General features: G+C 38.2%; 2 protein-coding genes across 4 annotated transcripts; both read right to left on the minus strand.

Annotated features, from left to right (window-relative positions):
* Positions 1–3,139: 3,139 nt before the first annotated feature.
* Positions 3,140–8,236, minus strand: stap2a (signal transducing adaptor family member 2a). Its single transcript, XM_037787310.1, has 11 exons — positions 7,917–8,236; positions 7,032–7,103; positions 6,825–6,944; positions 6,686–6,742; positions 6,443–6,594; positions 6,221–6,352; positions 6,045–6,114; positions 5,418–5,520; positions 5,201–5,296; positions 4,561–4,689; positions 3,140–4,466 (listed from the first exon to the last, which is right to left on the minus strand). The coding sequence occupies exons 1-11, from the start codon at positions 8,022–8,024 to the stop codon at positions 4,411–4,413; spliced, it is 1,095 nt and encodes a 364-aa protein (XP_037643238.1). The 5' UTR covers positions 8,025–8,236; the 3' UTR covers positions 3,140–4,410.
* A 150-nt stretch (positions 8,237–8,386) lies between these two features.
* LOC119498420 (endophilin-A2-like) lies at positions 8,387–21,380 on the minus strand. Of its 3 annotated transcripts, none has more exons than XM_037787308.1 (9): positions 21,119–21,380; positions 15,302–15,370; positions 14,920–15,136; positions 14,609–14,742; positions 14,279–14,437; positions 13,368–13,471; positions 12,825–12,958; positions 11,878–11,928; positions 8,387–11,055 (listed from the first exon to the last, which is right to left on the minus strand). In XM_037787308.1, exons 1-9 carry the CDS (start codon positions 21,161–21,163, stop codon positions 10,868–10,870), a joined length of 1,101 nt encoding a protein of 366 aa, XP_037643236.1. In that variant the 5' UTR covers positions 21,164–21,380; the 3' UTR covers positions 8,387–10,867. The 3 variants fall into 3 exon arrangements, with proteins under 3 accessions (XP_037643236.1, XP_037643235.1, XP_037643237.1); XM_037787307.1 differs by having other exon boundaries at positions 11,878–11,931; XM_037787309.1 differs by lacking the exon at positions 11,878–11,928 and having other exon boundaries at positions 21,119–21,378.
* Positions 21,381–22,925: the final 1,545 nt, after the last annotated feature.

Here is a 22,925-nt window from a genome sequence, read left to right on the forward strand (position 1 = left end):
ATTCACACACACAATAATAATAATAATAATAATAATAATAATAATAATAATAATAATAATAATAATATTATTATTATTATTAATAATAATAATAATAATAACACAAAATAATAATAATAATAATAATAATAATAATAATAATATTCACACACAATAATATTCACACTCAATAATATTCACACATATCATGTTATTATAAGTTATTTTGTCCAGGCAGTTGGAGGTGGGAGAAAAGTGAAAATTCTCTGTGTTAAATATGTGTGAATAATATCCACACACACAATAATAATAATAATAATAATAATAATAATAATAATAATAATAATAATATTCACACAATAATATTCACAATCAATAATATTCACACATATTATGTTATACGTTATTTTGTCTAGGCAGTTGGAGGTGGGAGAAAAGTGAAAATTCTCTGTGTTAAATATGTGTGAATAATATTCACACACACAATAATAATAATAATAATAATAATAATAATAATAATAATAATAATATTAATAATAATAATAATAATAATAATAATAATAATAATAATAATAATAATATTCACACACAATAATATTCACACTCAATAATATTCACACATATCATGTTATTATAAGTTATTTTGTCCAGGCAGTTGGAGGTGGGAGAAAAGTGAAAATTCTCTGTGTTAAATATGTGTGAATAATATTCACACACACAATAATAATAATAATAACACACAATAATAATAATAATAATAATAATAATAATATTCACACACACAAGTTAGTTTCAGCCAGTGTTTTCATTCATACTACTTAGACATATACTAATACTTATTTATGAAATATAGTAGTGTCATTAGATGTTAGATGTGGTTGACACTTTCATTTTTGTTGTATTTATTTATTAATTTATTTTGCTTTTGGTTATTTACATTATTTTATTTGTTTATTTAAAAAAAAAAATCTTATAACTTAATCATTCCCTGTGTAGATATGTTATTATACGTTATTTTGTCTAGGCAGTGGAAGGTGGGAGAAAAGTGAAAATGCTCTGCGTTAAATATGTGTGAATAATATTCTTTTTCTTAAATAAAAATATTATTAAAAAAAAGATGTGGTTGATACTTTCATTTTTGTTGTATTTATTTATTCATTTATTTTGCTTTTTACTTATTTATATTATTTTATTTAGTTATTTGTATTTATTTATTTACTTAATTTTGCACCATCATTCCCTGTGTAGCTATGTTACTATACGTTATTTTGTCCAGGCAGTGGGAGGTTGGAGAAAATTGAAAATGCTCTGTGTTAAATATGTGTGAATAATATTTTTTTCTTAATTAAAAATACTATATAAAAAAAAAAGATGTGGTTGATATAACATAGCCTTCTGCAGAAATATGCAATCCAAATCTGTTTCTGTTATTTTGTCCACAGCACAGGCTTATGGTACAGTGCAACCAAATGCAAGAATAATAAAAAACGGCCACATCTATGTCACAATATCAGCAAAAACATTCTTATGAGCTCTACAAACGTATTTATTACAACAATAACAGTAAAAAATGGAATGGACTGAATTGGGTTGTACCTATGTTCACCTGTTGTGTCTCTCCCCTACATTTTTGACAGGCCAAATCAAGCACATCTTGGGTCTAATGTTTTTTTTAATTATTGTATTTCTATGGTGTGGACATCAAGTCCTCCATCTTACATAACGGATGTATTTACTGTTTTTTTTGTCAGATTTTTTAAAAACATATTTTCAGTTTTCAAATTTCACAAATCAAGAGAAAAGCCGAAATACAAAATAAATAGTTAAAAAAATACCATTCACATAAAAAAACAAAAAGGTGGGTTAGCTCTCCCTATATGAAAAAAACAAAATGGGAAATTGAATTTTGCAATACAAGGGAAATGGGTATTGGTACTGATATTTCAAATTGGACTCAAGTTTCCACTAGAACAGTGGTTCCCAAACCTTTTCTGCAGGGCCCCCCTTTTGTAGATAAAAAATATTTTCAAGCCCTCCCAGGCCAGTTTTTGTGCAGACGTCTTATTCACAAACAAAACCAACACATATAAAAACCACTCCTGTTTCCTCCTTAAAAATTTGACTCACGCTCAGATAAAAACCTGACATTAAACAAGATCAGTGCAAACTCTGGTGTCAAAGTGACGTGGCCCCATTAAAACTAACAGCAATACTCTCTTAGATCATTATGTACACGACAGTAACAATTATCAGTAACATTATCCTATGATACGTTTACAGGTACTACTCACGCGCAAGTTATGAGGTTTCGGAGAATACACCATAGGTTGTTGCAAGTAGAACAGGTTATTAATATACGTTTTTCCTGTAGTGAAATAAATGTTTAATACATTTGTTGATGAGAAACAGCACGTACAGATTGCATGCTGCCAGGGGTTAACTTTCCTACATTTCTTGGTTAATGCCAGAATGCAATGTTGATGAAAATCAATGTTTGTGCTATTAACTTTGAGCACTGTCCTCACAAGGAATTAGTCCAAGGGAATATGAGGACAAACACTTGAATGAAGTGTATTCTTTATGCAAATTGACCCAATTAGATTAGAGATTTGAATGTGTTCATGCTGGACCATGCATCATTAATATTTAGCCTCGCCTCGCCCCCCTTTTATAGCTCTGGGCCCATGTCTGGCGTGTCTCCGCCCTCCAGCTTGGGAACCACTGCTCTAGAGGAAAGGCCACCAAACTAATACTTTTCCTTGTTTCAGAATTAAATGAGCAAAGCTGTATCACTGGAATGATGAAAATAATCTAATTTTAAAACATTAAACATGGATATATATTTACTAAAAGTGTTTGAGATCATGGTAGATTTTCTAAACTGAAGGAATAAGGAAAACTAAAATAAATAACACTAACCCTAAGGTTAAAAAAATAACTTGGACTTTTACCAAGTTTGCTGACACATTTTCTCTTTTCTTCTATCTTTCTTTGATTAACTCATAGTATTGATTAATTCCAACATCATCTAATTTCCTCATTCATCCAGTTGTCACTCAGGGTTTTAATCAATGACTGAGTCCCAACAGCCTGAAACAAAGAAGTGGTTCATCTTTGAGAAAGCACAAGCTATCAATTCACAACAAGGACAAATCCAACATCCATGCAAAACCATTTAATGCCCTTGATATCTAACAAACACTATTCGTTGATAGTGATCAAGTAGACACGACACATCATGTACAAACATACAAGAAACTGTTCATTGAGGACAAAGAGGACACTTATGAGTCAGTTGATCACAGTTTGCCATTTCAAATCTACTCGACATAAATAAATGTCAATGTAGAAATAAATGTTGCTATTGTTTAGGCACCTTTAGACCTGTAATAAATTATCATTTTGTCATTAAAAGGTAGAGAAATGGTGTAATACTGTGATAAAAGCCAAACGTTTTTGCCAGGTTCAGTCTGCAAAGTGTTTGACTTTGTGCTGATGAGGTTTCTGTCCCTCTAGTTGACAGCCGTTTCACTAGAGGGCACTCTCACATATGAATACAGTAGATTGATTTTCTTGGAAGAGGAACAGAAATCACCTGGAGATTGGTGATTCATAGCACCATACAGTAGCACGAACACAGTAGCAGAGAATAAGGAAACACTTCAAAATAAGCACCAACAGTACAGTTAAAGTTGAGTTGAATCAACAATACATTAATGGTTGCTTATCAATCACAAATGGCGCTCACGAGCAGCAGGCAGAGATTGTGCAGTTTTCAGTTTCGGGCGAGCTCGACTGTATTCACAGACGATTTTTTTCTTTTGTTTTTCAGTCATGTTACATGTGATGAGGTGAGTGAAGAGAATTGCTGAGCCGAAACCTGAGCATGCTTGGCTTATTTTACTTTCAGAGCAGATAAAGTGTCTCAGGTCTCAGGTCAGAGTTTGTTGATCTTGGCAGTCTATGGTTTGTTTGTTCTTAGTCTCCAGTGTTGCAGCAGTAACATCAGCAGCTCAGACGAGAAAACACCAGGCTCAGTTGGTGGTCCTGAATGTGTCGGTGCTCTCTTTTTTAGCTGCCAGTCATATTGATTCAGTGTAGACTCAAGAATTTGTTTTGGCATTATTTCTTTGCTCAGAGACAGCTTGTAAACAGCTTTATGCGAGTGGACAAAGCACAAGTGGATTGTTACCCCAACCAAGGCAGGCAGCGTTTTACGAGGTTTTATGAACCTAATCCAGTGTTTACCATCCAGTCTAACCAGAGTCCATTTAACCATCTTAAAGTCCAACATTTTGTGCATCCCTACGGCGGTATTTGTAGTCCTTTGTCTTCCACCTAGAAGGCACAGGATGAATACATAGCTGCGGTGAGAAGGAGTTTGGCACTGAAGATTGCTGTGATAGGAGGTTGTTCCGTATGATGAGTGAATCACTCCTGACTGGCTCGTCTCTTCTCCAGCTTCATTTTCAGTTCCTCATTGAGTGCTGTGGAAAGACAGAGACGATCGCACATCATGTTAGGTGTCTTTTATGTACATTAGGTCTCTACGTGTTTCTAGATCTGCATCGTCTCACTCACACTGTGCGAGAGGTGAAGGGGAGAGGATGAGTCGTCTCATCGGGTTGGTGGGCGAGGCCGGCACTGAGGAGGTCAGGATCCGGCGGTCGGGGGCGGGAGACCTGGACAGGGGGCTGCTGGGCCAACGATCTGCGCCAGAATAAAAGCAGTGATCATTATTGTCAAGTCAAGTCAATTTTACGACACCCTCTGTCCTTTACAGTGCGACCCTCTCATCAGGTAAGGAAAAACTCCCCACCAAAAAAAAACTTTTAACAGGGAAAAAAGAAAAAATGGAAGAAACCTTTCCGGGATGGACAGATGTGCAATAGATGTCGTGTTTACAGAGTAACAACATAATAAAAAAATACAACATAGACAATCCATATGACAAAAAATAATACATATAATGTGAACATATGTGAGAAGTGGATTCAGGAGGATGTCAAGCAGCTTCCCGGCATCGCCAAACAGATAGAGCCAGAGCAACACAATCTCCTCTCCACTCCAGATAGAGCCAGAGCAACACAATCTCCTCTCCACTCCAGATAGAGCCAGAGCAACACGATCTCCTCTCCACGCCAAATAGATAGAGCCAGAGCATAGCATATTGCTGTCTGTCTGCGTCTGTCTGCATGTGGTTTAAGTGACAGAGACGAACCTTGTTTTGGAGGCAGGGCAGGAGCCTTTGGCAGTGGGCTGGTGGGGGCAGTGTGGAGGATCCTTTCTCCGTTCTCATCGTTGGCGGAAACGTATGCTGATGACACAAACAGAATTTAAAATGGTCAGCCTCATTGCTCATACTTACTAAGAAAACGCATAGGAAGATAACAAAAATAATCTTGAGAGTATATGTGTGTGCTGCATAGTCGCCTCACTGATATTCTCTTCATAAGGCTCCTCCAACAGGAAAGGCTGCAGAGTTCCTGCCGTCTTCTCCACCAGAGCGTTGATGACCTCGTGAAGTGTAGCACAGGGAATCTGGAAGAGGGAACCCGTTGTGTTACACGCCTAAAGCTGCTGGTTTGTTAGAGCTGCAGTCGGTAACTTTGTCCAAATATGATTATGTTAAGTTATTTTTTATAAAATGGTCACTATATTCTGACAGTAGTGCATTAGACAGATAAAACCACTAGATGCCACCAAATCCTAGACCCTGTACCTTTAATAGTGTTGTTTTAATATTATGTGTTCTTGCAATCAATCACATCAGTTTCGACAAGCCGTGGACTCAAGTTTTCAGTGCAGAGGTACACAGATTATATATCTGGGAAAAGAGAGCACTAGTATTGGATCAGTTCATGCCTATCAGCAGATACCTGAATTAAAGTATTGGAATCTGTATCTGGAGTGAAAAAGTTGGACCGATCCGTCCCTAACTGGAGGTTTCTCCCATACAAACACATTCATGAGTAAGTCAATTATAATAATACTTTAGACAGAATAATTCCACCTTAAGAAATGTTGTAAAATGTTAAGTGTATCTGCACGTATTAAACACTCACAGGATTTTCTACATCGATGACATAACCACCTTGGTCCCTCTGGGTCACACGGTAATGTCTGAACACTGACCTGGAGCAGAAGAGAGAGAAACCGAACACTTATAACATTTTGCAGTGAATGCTGTGTGTGACTGTATTTGCAGCTATGGTGCCCAGATGTTCAGCAGGTGTTTTACCCGTTGAGGTCCTGCCGAGTAGTGACAGCCAATGAGCATCCATCTCTGCCTGGACGGAGCAGCATGTTGCCACAGTCTGGGTGTCTCTCTAGAAGGACTTCAGCCTCTGTTCGAGACACCGGTCGAAAACACCTGCATGCCACACACATTAAATAATGATTATAATACAGTCATACCTACACACTACTATAGCTACAGAGCATCCTCTCAAGGGGATCTTACGGTGGGATCTCTCCTACTAAAGGCACGGAGAGGGGCGAGGGAGGAGCACGCGTGGGAGTGCGAGTTCTCCGCCTGGACCTTTCTTTGTCCACCACCTCCTTCAGCATCTGCAGCTGGCCCGGCAGCAACGTGAGACAGGACGGTACATTCAGCTGGGATTGGAGACAGAGGGGAGGATATGTTTAAGACGGCACAAAAGAGATAGAAAAGATGGATGAAGGGATGCAAAAGATGAATATTTACATCTACAACGGCGTAGAGGAAACCTTTCCACAGCTCCCTTGATTCCAAGTTAGGGGCCTGGAAAAGACATCAGCACTGTTACACCTTGCAAAAAAAGTGATAATTATAATGAATATATGTGTGTATGTATGTGCATTACTGTGAGTTTGGTCTCTCCATCCTTCATGCGCAGGATGAGTCTGGCTGCCTCCAGGTTTCTGTCTCGGCTGCAGTCGTCCTTCAGGGACACAAACCCACTGAGGTCCAGCTTCTCCACATACTGTAACACACACACGTTTCAGTATCAACACACTATGATGCAGACAATAAAAAAAAATATATAAAATATATACAGTCTGAAACTTACATGACTGTCCTTGGCATTATTGAAGAAATACAAAGAATTCCCACACAGGCAGGTCCACAGTCGCCTGGACGCCTGCCACACACAGGAATAAGCAGACGTGTTAAATAAGAGAATACGCTGCTGTTGTTTTTCACATGTGTGTGTGTGTGTGTGTGTAATGGATATTTCCCTTTTATCACCCCCACATTTCCTGTCCCAAGAGATGAACAGGAAGTGAGCCACAGCTGCTGTCAATCTGTGGCCATGGATCCTGCACCTGAGCCGGGCTCACATTACATGTCTCTATTGCATAATAATGAGCCTAATGAGAGGGTGGGGGGAGGGTATACCATTATGTATTTTATCACCTTATAGCCTTTATAAATAAAAACATGCAAAAGAGTTATTGAGGAATATTTTCAATTTTACTGTATGCAACTTTGCAGGCTATTGATGGAGGTTGCTTCAGGGATCAGGATGTCAAAAGAAGAGTATTTCTGAGTAAGCATTGAATTCTGGAAGATTAAAATGCTTGACATGCTGCATGTGATGTGACACAGATGCCTAGTTATTAAGCCACAAACAGTGCAAGTGATGCAATGTTTTGACACCAATCCACGATTCATAAGTAGCTATTCGTTCATAAATTGATGCACCAGATTCTTGCAAAAGCCAGACATAACAGCACAACAAATCTGTGATCCCCTATCATGTGAAGCTATTCCAAACCAGCAGCACCAGTACAGGCTCGCCTCGCCCATTTTAACACACAATAAGGAAATTGACAGCAGCTCCCTGGGAATGGAGGGGGATCATCAGCCGGTGTGCAGCTCACACTGTCCACCACCACCAACACACTGCATGCATTGGAAACAACATGGCACTGCGCCGGCCGGCCGAGCCTACCTTCTCTTTCGGTCCTCGCTTCTCCAGGTACGCTTCGTAGTAGCAGGGCGGGAGCTGCGCCCGAGGTCCCCCCGGCCCGGAGCGCTGCCTGACGGGTGCAGCCGCCATGAGTGTCGTTGGCTGGGCACCGACCGAGGACAAAGGGGCGCTGAGCAATTCAGGGGAGTGACACGCCTTCCTCCTATGAGATAGTGCTGTGGCAATAATCCAACAGCTGGCTGGTGTAGCCGGCTGCGTCTGGGGATCATGCACACGGGTGGCTGTGCAGATTAGAAATTGGATGGTTGGGGGATAAATGTTTGCAAATATTAGAGATGTTTATTGAGCAAATATCAAGAGATGGATTTAAATAAGAATCAGGTGCATGTTAAAAAGAGATGATCCTATGCCTGTGTGATATTTTCAGTTTATCATTAAATTGTATAAATTTAAAACATTAAATTGCAGGGCTGTAAAGACACACTGGGATGCCAAATTATATCATATTTATTTGAAGAAAGCGAATGCAGCATCCATTCCCCTTTTACATACTGACAAAAATATACAATACATGGAAGATTACATTTAGTACAGAGGTAATCCATATATCCTAAAGATAATCCAGGATAATCCCACTTTTAGCCTCCCCACAGTGTCACAGTTACAAAAATAAGGCGTTGCGTAAGACACAGAAAGCTGTAATGAAGACACATGCAAAGCAGTTTACATTTTAACACAGACAAATTCCTTTAAGATTGTGCATAGTAAAATAAAGCTTTAAAGTCTGGTAATACTTCATTCGTCAATATTGCATAGTTGAGACACTTAACGAGCCGTCACAGGATGTAGTGTTTGCATAAATGTCAGCCGCAGCATTCGAACAACTATTTCAGATGTGACAGCAGCGGCACACAAAAATTGATCCTAGCCCTTTGTTCCACATCATCCATCAATATTATACAAGCGGTATAATAGCTCAACCTGAACCCCTGACCCTCTTCTCCCCTCTCAAACTCCAGGCTTTTCATTTAGTGTAATGAGGCATGTAAACCCACACCTGAACCACACAGTTGCTGCTCAGCACAGCTGAAGGACCCTGGTCCTATACATAACATGAATAACATAGGAGACATGCAAAACATTACATTTAAGAGGCACATACTATGATAACAATGAGGAGATTATTCCAGCAGTGGACCAGGAGACTCCAGAGGCACAATGGGATTGGGATGGGGCAGATAATAAGATAGGGGGCAGGGGTACAGGGGCAGGTGGTGAATAAAGAGCAGTGGGGGAGGGAGGGCATAATCCACTGCTGTGTGCCCTTCCCTGCTGAAAAGACCTGTCTGTTCCGCTCCCAGTTTTAACAGAGATGGGAGAGATGAGTGGGACGGGAGGCGGTCTAACAAGGGGATCATGACAAGAGGAGAAAGTTGGGTCTTTTAGTGAGCAGCACAAACCCTCACAGTTCATAGTCAGCTTGTAAAAGACTTAATTGAAACTGAAACTGGCTATTGTGCACAGGCCTTCCTCATTATTAGTAACAATAGTTTGGAGATAGTTATGGAGCATTTTATGTCAGGCCTGGTGCACAGTTTCAGCCTCAAAACTGAGGCAGGTACAAAAACACCCAACACACATCAGATTAATTTCCATGCTCCAAATTATTGGTTAGAATACTAAAGCCAAGCTTACCCCAGCACTGTGGGGGAAAGCAAATCACAGACTGAAAATTCATCGACAAACAGTTGGGTTAAAAAGCCCACAAAACATTGTGAGCGACACTGCCAGCAGCATCAATACAGCCTGAGAAAATAGAGGAACTGAAGGACGCTTATTATGGCTTTGGTGTATTCCTGCAAAATATTTGGTTGCACTGTTGTGGGCTGCACTGAAATGGAAACAGATGTCTGCTTTACTTGTTTAAAATGTGAAGTAAATAAAAGGGAAAACATGTTTGCGTATAATCGTCTCAAACATTTAAGTTGATTTACAGCATTGCGCGCATGAGGATGTAAAAATGTTTCCTTTTAATGACAAACGGCAGTCTCGTCCAATGTGTGGATCAGCTATAAGAGAAGAGAATGGAGTGTGTTGAGAAACATTGGAAAGGACTGTAGGTGAATTAAATGAAAAAAGTTAATACAGCAGTCAGTCGATGTTACCTGCTGACTGGCTCCAGCTATTTTTTAAGTTATATATATATATATATTTGGAAGAGAAAAAAATCCATACTAAAACATAAGACAAGCCACTCAAGGTGGATTTGGAAAGATATAATAGAGGCCGTATGACAGTGCCAATAGCTAAGAATGATCTTTAGGACCAGCAGATGGCAGTGTTGGATAGTCTCAAACATAAACAGAAGGAAGCCAGTCCTCCATGTTGGCTCTAGCTAGTCCACGATGACAACAGTACTAAAGCCCAAAGGCACAGGAGTGAAAACTGGGAGTGTAGAAAACAGTGTTTGGAGAAATGCATGCATATACATGCATGTGTGCAGTACCAATATGAACAATACATAGAACAAGAAATGTCATCTTGTGAATAGAAAATAGGTTAAGAATATAAGAAAAGAGTAGTTGCACTTCTTAGTGTTTGCTGGACATGTCATTACAGATCTTTCTTCATCAGTCCCGGTGACGGAGGTGTAGTGTACAAAGTGCACAGGTGCTTAGAGAATGAATGTAAATACTCGTTATATGGTTAATGCACCCAAACAATACGCCATCATTTTTCTGACCGAACATCCCTCCGTCTTTGAAATCCATTAAATCTTGACAGAATAAAAAAAAAGCACTTTACTCAAATAACTCCTAGGTACAAATTAGGTCCCTGTCCTGCGATGTTTACCTTTTAATTACAATAAAGAAAAGATATATTTTGGTTATTGAGAGTTGATAATCCATTACCACCCCACCGCCCCCTTTCCATGCTCTCCATCCTGCTGTTCCCCTCTTGCCTTGCTGTTTTCAGTGTGACAGAGGCACTACCACTTCAACATAGTTGTGGGGGAACAATCCTGATTTGCCGCGGATGGTTCCCTCGAACCAGTTCTCATCGATTTGATTGATCAAGGTGATGATGTCGCCCTCGCGGAAGCCCAGCTCTCCTTCGTTCTCTGGGTCGAAGTCATACAGGGCTTTACAGCATGACTCAGCTACAGAGAGAGACACAAAACATAGAGAGATGCAGGGAGGGAGAAAGAACAAATACTGTCAGTTAGTGAAAAGAATATTTGGTAATTTCCCTTCAATAAGATTAGTATATCCTGTCACCAGTATGTTTTCCAATAGGACTCTGGAATAGACCATAAAACGGAAGTCATTAAAACAGGAGATGTTATAGTCATCAGTCTGGTAACAGATAATCCTTCTGACACTCAAGATCAAAATCAATGTACTGACATGTTCCACAGCTCAACTATTTTATTCCAACCATAATGACCATGTTCAAGTTTTAGGCCCAAGACATTTATTTTCTCCCATTTGACTGAGGAGGTGAATGATAGTTGAATATATCTATAAAATGAACCATGTATCATGTTTTGTCTTGAGGTTCAGAAGCTTCATCAGTTAGTGAACAGGCATACATACATACAGATACATATAATTCAGCAAAACTATGACTGCAGGTAAAAAATTATTTTGTTAAAAATTTCAATTTTGGTTGACAACTTTTGATTAAAATACCACAGTCACTGATCACTTCAAACAAAGCTGGAACTTGGTTTGCTGACATTTATATATATCTGCAGACATGGTCAGACAGAGTAATATTCACACTCTAACAAGCCCCGTCTTGTTCTGGGAGCCTGACAGACTGGACACAGAAGACCCAACAAACACCATTCAGTTAATACATTACCATCACACAGACATGCATACACCTCTCTGCCACACAGATGTGCCAGAGTGAGTGAAAGTAGTGAAACTTTCTAGTTCTGTGTAAGTGACACGTTATCTTCGTCTGTCTCACTCACACGGTCTGCTCTTGATGGAGGTTCTTTGGAAGGCTGGATATTGTGCTGGGGCTGCTTCATGTCACAGAAGGAAATACACATCAGTCTTCAGAATGAGATGGACCTGCACCATAGACTGTATATAAAGATGGATGACATGACAGCTTCCCAAAAGTGAAGCCAAAACATCTTGATTGCCCCCTGGTGGCTGGCTGCAGTATAGGCCATAAATCCCGCCCCCTCCATGTTGGTGGATACGACATGGGCCAAACTAAAAACTACAGTATACGTCAAATATATTTTTCCGAAATATGGTTTCTGTCTTTTTATCACGCTGATGTTTGTTCATATTTCTAATGAGTTTGGTTTATTTGGTTATTTGATACTATAACAAAAGGGTGAGACGTCATGATTGACAGCTGTGATTAACAGCTGCTCTGAGTGAAGTAGATGGAGCCAGAGGCTCAGGAACTGCATGAGAGAGGAGATGTAACTTTAACTTTCTATAACCGTCACTAGTCTGTGTATTAGTACATGTGTCAATTTGATCATACATGTATTTATAGAGATATTATGGTTAGTTGTTGTGTCTTTCTAGCCAAACAGCTACTGTGGTGCTAACGTAGCAGCTAGGTGGCTCACGCTAACAAGATGCAGCCGTGTTCAGCTCGTGATTGACTCAAGTGGGTGTTTGGGCAGGACCTCAATACCGCGGCTCCAGCCCTCTCGCTCCAAATGATGTCAAAATGTCAAGATGGCAGCTCTTGTATCCAGGATATTTTGGCTTCACATTTGTACAGTGGGAGGAAGTGGAGACATGTTTTCCATCTTTATATACAGTCTATGACTTGCACACATGCCTTCTTGGGAGTAGGCCTTGCACATATACACACATACACGCACACACACACACACACACACACAGACGCTCAAGCACACTCCCACAAAATTTACAAAAGTAAGTTTACCGGCAGAGTAAGCTGGAGGGGTCGTTGCAGATGGTGAGTATCCTCCGTTGGAGTTTTCTACCTCTCCATAGTCATAGGCTGGTCTGGGTTTGGGTGTGAATTCACGCCTTGGACGAGCCTGAGCATCATTCACCCTGCACACAATCAGAGTATCGATCTATTAGCTCCAAAGTAGCGGAAGCACCAATTTAGATACAGGCAGGTTAAAAAATCCAATTACTACAACTACAAGTAAACTGTCAAAGGCAAAACAAATCTACTTTATTTCATTTAATCCAAAGTAAAATTCATATTTTGTTTCTGTATTGGGGGGAAGGGGGGGGCAGATTATATCAAATTATCTGGGCCTACAAAACCAAAGATAATTATCTAAATCTATCGAAGTAAAAAATAAGCAATTTGCACTCATCTGCTGCTACTTGACATTCATTACTTGTAATCAGATGGGTAAAAGGAAACATGGTACAGCTGAATCATCCTTTTTCACGAGCCAGAGGACACAGCCTCAACATGCATGCCATCACTAATAGTCATGGCACCGACCTTTCTTTCAGTTTGTCAGAAAGCTCCTCCAGGACCTGCGAGGCCTGCTTGTGGTACTGCAGCAGAGACTCCACAAAAGAATTCAGCTGACTCACCTGCTCCACCTACACGCACACAGAAACTATTTCAGGACGAGACCAAACACGGAAACAGCAGCGGTCCTTCAGAGCATTCGTTACTGGTTAACCGTTTGCATTCCCGGCACCCATCATTCCATTAGTCTGTATCATTATTTCAGAGTTGTTTACCACAATGACTTCATTCATAATGGCAGGTATGACAATAGTGATAAACAAGCCAAACGGGTTTGACAAGCTCACACTACTGCAAGTCACTGTGGAAAACAACAAGGCATGTCACCTGACACATACTGTCCTTAAACAGGTAACATGTGGCTTGCAAGCTGAGAAGCGACAGTGAGCGGCAAGCAACATGCATTTCTAATGCAAATAGAAACAGAGACACTAGCTACAATAAATGTTATTGGTTATTCTAGAGGCACATTAACAAGAATTATCCATTTTTTATTTTGTTTGGTTGCCATGTTTCATACAATTCTAATCGTGATTATCTAGGGTAAATTGTATTTCTTAATTTACCACTCTATTTTGAGTTTGTCAAACTATTTCTTAAGTGCATACAATTCATTCACTGCATTAATGCACCATAATAAAATATGCCAATTCAACTCCATCTGCTTCAGCCATAAATGCTTTTAATCACATCACAATAATTGTATGAGATTGCATTAAATGCATTTTTTTTCTGTCACTATACTGAAAGCTAATGATCAACCAGTAGTTAAAATAAGAGTTACTGCAGTGTTTACCACATTTTATAAACAAGTCCAGTAGGTTTCAATGTGTCATTTGCAATGCAAAGTGTGTAGGATTAGTCTACAGCTTACTCACGTCTGTTTCCAGCAGGTTGTGCATGGAGACTTCAGCCAAATCTTTGGACTCGTGGAACTTCTCCAGGGCCTGCCTGAGCTCCTCTTCTGGGATTTTACCTTGACGTTTCTTTTTATAATCATAGTCGAGACGGCGGCCCTCCAGCTTCTTCAGGTGATGCTGAGGGGGTGAAAGAGGAGGATGACGTTTCACAGATGATATTATATGAAGTTATGCACCAGGACAGTAATTACTTTTTTTCACACTATTGCAGCTGACACACAGACTGCAGAGCTCATTAGTCAATGCCTGGCCTGTACGTGCAGAAGCATACTGCCTCTTTGATTCTACCTGAATGTCTTTGATATCCTTCTCAGCGACTGCCTGCAGTGGGTCAATGAAGTTCTGCTTCACATCGATATCCAGAGAGTCCTTGACCTCAGCCATCCTCTTCATTGACTCCCCAATGTCTACTAGAGCCCCACCTGCAGTACACACACATGCAAAATACCAGCATTAGGGAGTGTGGGACATTGTGAGGAGTGTTAATAATAATCATTGGCTCTATGCTAAGTAGATTCATGGGCACCCTTTGAACAAACATACACCATAATGTACACCTACAGTATATCTCATCATCTAACTGCCTCCACTGTTCTTACCAAAGTTGTTGTCATCGCCCATATCCCGTCCATACTTAGTCATGCACTCCCCCAGGAGACCCTCAGGCTGGGGGTAGCCCGGACTCTTGACCTGCCCGCGCATTTTGGACACTGTGTTGAGCATGGTAAGCTTAGCCCTCGTTGCTGGATTGGGCTGGAGGTACTCTGATGTTTTATTGATGACTTCCACCACTGCTTTGCTGGTAATATCTGCTCTCTGGTGGTACAGGTTACAGAGAGACAATAATTAATATGTGTGTGCATAATATGCTGAATCTTATGCCTTCGAGAGTGTTTATGTAAGTGAAGAAAACATGGGTGACATCATTTAACTTTCAGTAAAACAAAATATAGACATTTTCTTAAAATGTATGTATGTTACCCTCTCGAGGTCCTTGAAGTCTTCATCAAGTTTGGTTCCCTCTGCACCTCCAACCTTCTCACTCACCAGCTGTGAACACAGAGCAATCAGAGTAATGAAGCAGACTGATGGATGAATACTTTTAGGATTCCACATTTTCTGCTCTGTGACTAACTTGACAATCTATACATGGTCATATAAGAAAATGAAAGATTGATTAAGGCCTTTTACTTATGCATTTCCAAGTAGGGCTGCACAACTAATTGAAATTTTATCGAAACGCATTATTATTAAAAGGTGAAATGTGTGTCAAAATACCATTTTAAATTAAATATTGTGTTGCTGCAGAGATGTCCTGGCCTACACATCTAATGCTACAGACTTAAGAAAACATCTTTGTTTGGTACAGATCCCCTCAGAAATCACGCCATAATCATTTAATATGCTTTTCAATGAAAATGAGAATAATGATGTACACATTATAATTCCCTCTAATATTGCAATAGGGTGCTGCAGGGATGACGTGCTTTTGCAGACCAACCAGTGCCCTGGTTCCCTCGACAAAGAGCCAATGGGATTTTTCCACTGGATTTTGGATTATTGCAGAAAATAGGCTCTGTGGCAAACACACGTTTATGACACTTACACGTTTTGTTCAGCAAGGTAATCTCCACAAATGAACACCACTTTCATGAGTTTTGAAGCAAAAATACAATCGCCAGAAGTAAAAAGCTAATGTTAGGCTATTAACAAACAACATCACGGTCGCATGACTTCACGTTGCCACCACTAAGCTAAAGGTGGACAAGTGATGACATTTAGTAGTCTCATTTCGCTACTTGTTAGCAACCGCCTTTTTTAAGATAAATAGAGGCTTCAAAATTCACGAGTGGGATATTTACTGACGTATATTTATGTCATAGAGCAAAATTTTAAAATCTCTTAAACTTGTGTTAACCACAGACCTTATTTCAGGCATCTAACTAAAGACCCATTCAAACATACTTCGAGACGAGGGAACCCCAAGTGCTAAAAAGCTAACTCATTTCCAGGTTTTAGGACCCATTCCTGCAGCTCTCTATTCCAATATCTGTCCAAATAATTGCAAATAGATATTTTTTCAAAATGGTTCGGCCCTATATCCAAAGGGAGGCCAACTACAGAACATCATTTCTGGAGCTGATAGTGGATTAGAGTTTTGCTCAAGGACACTTCAACAGGGTGAGAAGCTGTTGTCAAAAGGGACCAGACCTTCACAACCACACTGCTGTCTGTTTCCAAACACCATTTTCTTTTTTTCCGGGCCTGGTTAACACAATTCTCAAACTCCAAGACATACCCATGTCAGTGGAGGAACCTCAAGTCTGTGTGATGGAATGTATGCTGAAAACTGGACTTTCTTCTCTACTGAGAGCCTCTGTTCCACAAGGACTTCTACTGAGGGTTTTCCTTTTTTCCATCAGGTCAGCACACACACTGCAGTTTCCTACACTACCACCACATCCATGGATACTTTTACTAAACACACACGCCAACTACATCTTGCTCTCAATTCATATCCTGACTCACACATGGCACATACGTTCTCCATTTCTCATCCAGAGCAACACACTCTGAAATCCAGTGCAGTTGGCTGGCAGGCCAAACAGAGACTCATTGTGTGCATTTTCTCATTTAGTTCAACTCAGCACAGCTGTTGGCACCACACTGCGCATAAAACTCTATGACCAGATGGATCGATCAATCTCTCTAGTTTATATAATACACAGGCTTTGTAAAGTTATGTTGTAAGAAACAGTCAGTGAACTCTGAAAATACCCTAAGCACTGATTGCCAATTGATTCATGGGATATAATCCAGCCCTGCATGTTCCCTAATTATAAAAAGTCTAATAAACAGCATTTTAATTGCAATTAATGAATCTCTTGGTGCCAGATGTCACGACGTGGCATGTAGATGTGTGAAATCCAAACACAAACATACTTTCAGTGCCCCATCTGGCTTCATAATTGCCAGCACACGTTTTTTTGCCCTCCATGGCTATAAACCTGCCCATCCTGGTCGGACTAGACTTGAGTACGTAATCTATCTTGAAAAAGTTTTAGTTGTAGTTATAGGACATTTAGATTTAAATTATGTATACCTTTTGTTACATAAAATTGTTAAAAGCTAAATCCAAGTAAGTAAGGCTGTATATGTTTGCTTTGCAACTTGGCTGACATTTCTGTTAAATCATTGATTGAATCAAGTATATTTTTATGGCGGTATGATGTGGAACTTAGGCAATTAAATGACATAATTGATTATCCTCCTCCACCCTGTTTTATTTCTTTTCATAGCCTGAATGGCAAGAGGCAACATTTATTGGCCAGGCCTGTGCTAATAGAGGGCAGGGTGTTCAGCATAGGTATGGTCAGAGCTAAACAGTATGTCCTAATAGTTGAGGATTTCGCATTGGGAGTTGGCCAGTACTGTACTGTACTGTGGTGTTATCAATCCACCAGCACTACTTAAGTTTTGCAAAAGCTTATATGGAATATAAGATTTGTGTGCAATCACCCCTGGTTTGTTATTATTGCTGTATTGTCAATGTACTGACTCAATCTGTGTCTACTGGATTGGCTACTTAAGAGCGGGAAGCTGGTTTGGCAGAGTATTCACATAACAAGGATTCCAATACACACCCACTTAGAAAGGAAGTGTCACTTGCATGCCACATAACGTTAGGCCAAAGCAAGGACCTGTTGCAAGACAGGTGTCGTCAAAACACAGGCCACCGGTTTTGCAGGCTATGTCTTGTTGAGCTTCATGTTTGTGGTGGGGGGTTTAACTTTTAACTCGAGAGCCAACAGTTTTGTTTCTTTCGGAGAGGAATGAGTGCCATTTGAAATTTGGAAGCACAAGACAAACCTGACTCAATAAATCCAAGATGTTCAGACTACTGTGAATGTCTGCACACAATCTGGCAGTCAGACATTTGACAGACATGGCATCAAGTCACTTCCATTTGAATAAATATTTAACTTGCTTCTCTTTAAGCTTCCAGCTCCATCTGGCGTCAATCTTGTACTTTTAATTTTATATTCATGCTACATCTGTCACACAATGTAAGAATAAAATTGGAGTTATAGTCCAAAATGAGATGATGTTCAGCAATGGAAACTGTATCGCCAAAGTTAAGAGCAAGGAATTAATAGTCTGTATAGTAAATAATCTCAGTGCCTGTATGACATATAGATCCTTTATATGTAGAGATAAATAACGGACTTCAGATCATGAGTTTTCTATAATAAATCAGAATATAGGAGGTGTAGAAATAAAAAGGAGACACTTACAGCTGAGAGATGACATTGTGATATGAACTGTGGTATCACCACAACACTTGTCTTGAGACAAGTGTTTTGCAAACATTGTGTAATCCAACACGGTAGAGATAGCAAACAAGAACATCACTTTAGGAGGGTATTTACACTTGAGGGATGAATTACCTGCTGTTTAACATAACAGCAAAACACGACGAAACCAAGCACAAACCATCACACATACTTCCAACAGTATCTCCATCTTCAGAAACGCATCTTCCCAATGCCTGACTTCTGTGTCAGGCATAAACTAAGACAAATTAGCGTTGATTTTGTACTTAAATGTTAATTTAGTGAAAATTCAGGGATACACTCTACGTAGTTAACTTTGTTGGACAAAAACTTGGCTCCATTAACGTTAGCCTAACCTACCGTCGACTAACTTAATTGTTGTTGCTTAAGGTTAGCACAAATTATGGTCCAGCTAAAGTTAGAGCATAAAACCTACTATAGAAGCAGTAAATAACTAAGTTGAATGTTAGCATCAGTTAGGATAAAGTTAACAAACGTACACCACTGTATACAGCCCATTTGTGGTCAAACTATAAAAAAGCGAGTTTACAGAGACTTCAGGTCGCATATAATGATGCAATGAGAATATTAGTAAAAAGACCAAGATGTTCCAGTGCAAGTGAAATGTTTGTGTCTGCAGGCATGAATACTTTTCAAACTATATTAAGAAAATCTCATGTACAAATTTATATGCCGGCTTAATCCCTCTGAGAATGACATAATCTTGCGGTTGTCTAACATCACATTTAGCACTACATGGTACCAATCACAGCTGTGGAGGCACTGGTATAGTTCCTTATATGTAAGGCATTGATGTATGTATATATTTATATTAATATTTTTAATATCTTTTAATCATGACTTTTTATAGTGCTTCCTGTATTGTAATGTATTATATGTAATGTATTGTTTTTTTTCTTATCTGGACCTTGAGTCTGCAATAAAGTTTGAATTGAATTGAAAAACGTCAATTTACTAACTCTCTCTAGATTAGTTTTATCTTAAATTAGTGTAAAATTAAGGGTTAACGCTGACTATTTCCTGTGAGTCACAACACATTTGACAGTTGTTGAAGAGTTTAATAAAACTATAGCTAGTCGTGTATTTTTCAGCAAGTTAAAACATTTCATATACGTTAGATAACTTTAGTGTTTAGCCAAGAAACCATGTTTTATGGTTAACTAACGTTACTAGTTTGGTTAGCCAGCTAGTGTAAACTCGTAGCAAAGGTAACGACAGTCCTCTTCAGTGGCTACCTGTGGATTTATAAACATGGAAATGAACAACTGTTCTTTGTTTACATTTTCATTTTTTATTTAACATTGTTGTAGGTCTATGGTACGATGGAGTATTAGGGCCACATTGAAGGAAAAAAATAAATCTGAGATTTCGAGAATAAAGTCATAATATTATGAGAATAATGTCATAAGTTAATGAGAATAAAGTCAGAAGTTAATGAGAATAAAGTCATAAGTTAATGAGAATAAAGTCAGAAGTTTACGAGAAAAGAAAGTCATAAGTTAATGAGAATAAAGTCATAAATTAATGAGAATAAAGTCATAAGTTAATGAGAAAAAAGTCATAAATTAATGAGAATAAAGTCATAAGTTAATGAGAAAAAAGTCATAAATTAATTAGAATAAAGTCAGAAGTTTACGAGAAAAGAAAGTCATAAGTTAATGAGAATAAAGTCATGAATTAATTAGAATAAAGTCATAAGTTAATGAGAAAAAAGTCATAAGTTAATGAGAATAAAGTCATAAATTAATGAGAATAAAGTCATAAATTAATGAGAAAAAAATCATAAATTAATGAGAATAAAGTCAGAAATTAATGAGAATAAAGTCAGAAGTTTACGAGAAAAAAGTCGTAATATTATAAAGTAGTAATTTTACGTGTTATTTTCTTTTTTTTCTCATAATATTATGACTTTATTCTGTAAATCTCAGATGTTTTTTCCCTCAATGTGGCCCTAATACTCCATAGCTCATTTGCACTTTGGCCCTCACTGCATTAGACTTATATACTATATACTTAGACTATAAACTGTGTTACCTTCATCACAATGCTCAAATGTATTTTCGGCTCCAGACAGATTTTGTTTTTGTCTGAAATGTGTGTTTTGATAGTAAAGGCTTCTGACCCCTGTTCTAACGTTAGCTAAACTAGAGTAACAGTAAAGGGTTAACTAACTGTTGACGTTACCTGTGAGTCACAACACATCTGACAGTTGTTGAAGAGTTTAATAACAACATAGCAAGTCGTTTACTTCAAGTTAAAACGTGTGTTTAGCCAAGAAAACATCTTTTATAACGTTAGTTAACTAACCACTTCTGGTTAGCCAGCTAGCTAACGTTAGCTTGAAGCTAGCGTCACCTCGCACTGAAAGTAACGAGAGTTGGTTAGCATAAGCTAAGCTATCAGCTAATGTTGTTTTCCTCTGTTAGAAAGTGTTGTTTTTTACCTGACTCGCTTTGTAAAACTGCTTCTTAAATCCCGCGACAGACATCTTTGCACCGTCAGTGTTGAGTCCACGTTGGAAGATGTGTTTTAAAGTAGTTTCTGTGTAGTTTGTAGTTTAATTACAGCCCACAGAGAGACAGCAGCAGCCGAGCTACACGTCTTCAAACTTTGCACCGTGGATGTGAAACTTGCTTAGCAACCACAGTTTCCTGGCTCCATCTCCATGTGGGAGGTTTCTTCCTCTCCTGCTGGATAAAGTAGGTCAAAACACACCACACACACACACACACCAAATCATGCATCCAAGCATCCTTCTTTCTTTACAAAATTACATAATGACAGACATCCATTAGATTAACCCCCATCAAACAAACAGTGGTGTAAAGTAACTAAGTACTGTACTGAAGTTTAATTCTAAGGTACTTTATACCTTGAGTATTTCCATTTTATGCCACTTTATACTTGTACACCACTACATTTTAAAAGTAAATATTGTACTTTTTAATCCAATACATGTATTTTTTTAACTTGAATCACTAAACAGATTCAGATTAATAACACAAAATAGAATCAACAAATTAATTATAATGTAAAAAATACATTATTTTCTATGTATCTATTCTATGTCTGTCAGCTCGTTGTTTTCTAGGTAAATATTGTACTTTTTAATCCAATACATGTATTTAATAACTTGAATCACTAAACAGATTCAGATTAATAACACAAAATAGAATCAACAAATTAATTATAATTTAAAAAATACATTATTTTCTATGTATCTATTCTATGTCTGTCAGCTCGTTTTTTTTCTAGGTAAATATTGTACTTTTTAATCCACTACATTTATTTGATAACTTTAATCTCTATATTTATTAAGATTAATAACACAAAATAGAATCAACAAATAAATGATGTAGAAAATACATAATTTGTATGTATGTCTCTATTCTATGTCTGTCAGCTCGTTGTTTTCTGTCATTGTTGATATTTGTCTGTTTACATACATGTGTCCATGTCCACTCTTGACCGTTTTTGTTGTCTGTTTATTTGTTTATATGTCAGCTTATTCGCCCCTACTTTTTTGTTTTTATTTAGTTTTTTTAAGTAATATGGTTTGAATAAGATTATGATTATTATTAGTATTATCACTTTTCTTTTCCTTCATTGGCTATTAGTTTGAAAAAGAATGAAAACAAAGTAAATTTAGTCCTCCGAAGAGGGGGGTGGTGGTGGGCCAAAATAAATAAATAAATAAATTAATAAATTAATTAATAAATGAATAAATACTTTTACTTTTAGTACTTTACATATATTCTGATACTAATACTTTTCTGCTTTTACTTGAGTAACTTTTGAATGCAGGACTTTTACTTGTTGCAGAGAATTTCTACACTGTGGTATTACTACTTTTGCTAAAGTGAAAGATCTGAGTACTTCTTAGAGGAGACTTTTAGAGGTGGTTGAAAGCTCCAGAAAAAGCTTTTAAGTAGACCTTAGGTTAAGACTTTTTTTTGTCAAACTACTGTTTCCAAGGTAAACTTGAACTTTCACGTTCAAGACAATGGTATTTAATGCACGATATATAAGAAGAGAAAGGCAGAACATCCTCATATTGGAGAAGCTGCAACCAGAGAATGGTTAGATTTTCTGATTGATAAATTACGTATATGATTAATCATTTATCAGAATTGTTGCAGAGGATGTTTTTGTCAATTGATTAATAGACATTGCACTCTTAAGGTAATGGCATGGAAGGAATACAGCAGGCACACAACACAAATGCTAGTCTGTGATTTAAAAACAGTGGT

The sequence above is a fragment of the Sebastes umbrosus genome, chromosome 12 (genome assembly GCF_015220745.1).
Source record: "Sebastes umbrosus isolate fSebUmb1 chromosome 12, fSebUmb1.pri, whole genome shotgun sequence".
NCBI lineage: Eukaryota > Metazoa > Chordata > Actinopteri > Perciformes > Sebastidae > Sebastes > Sebastes umbrosus.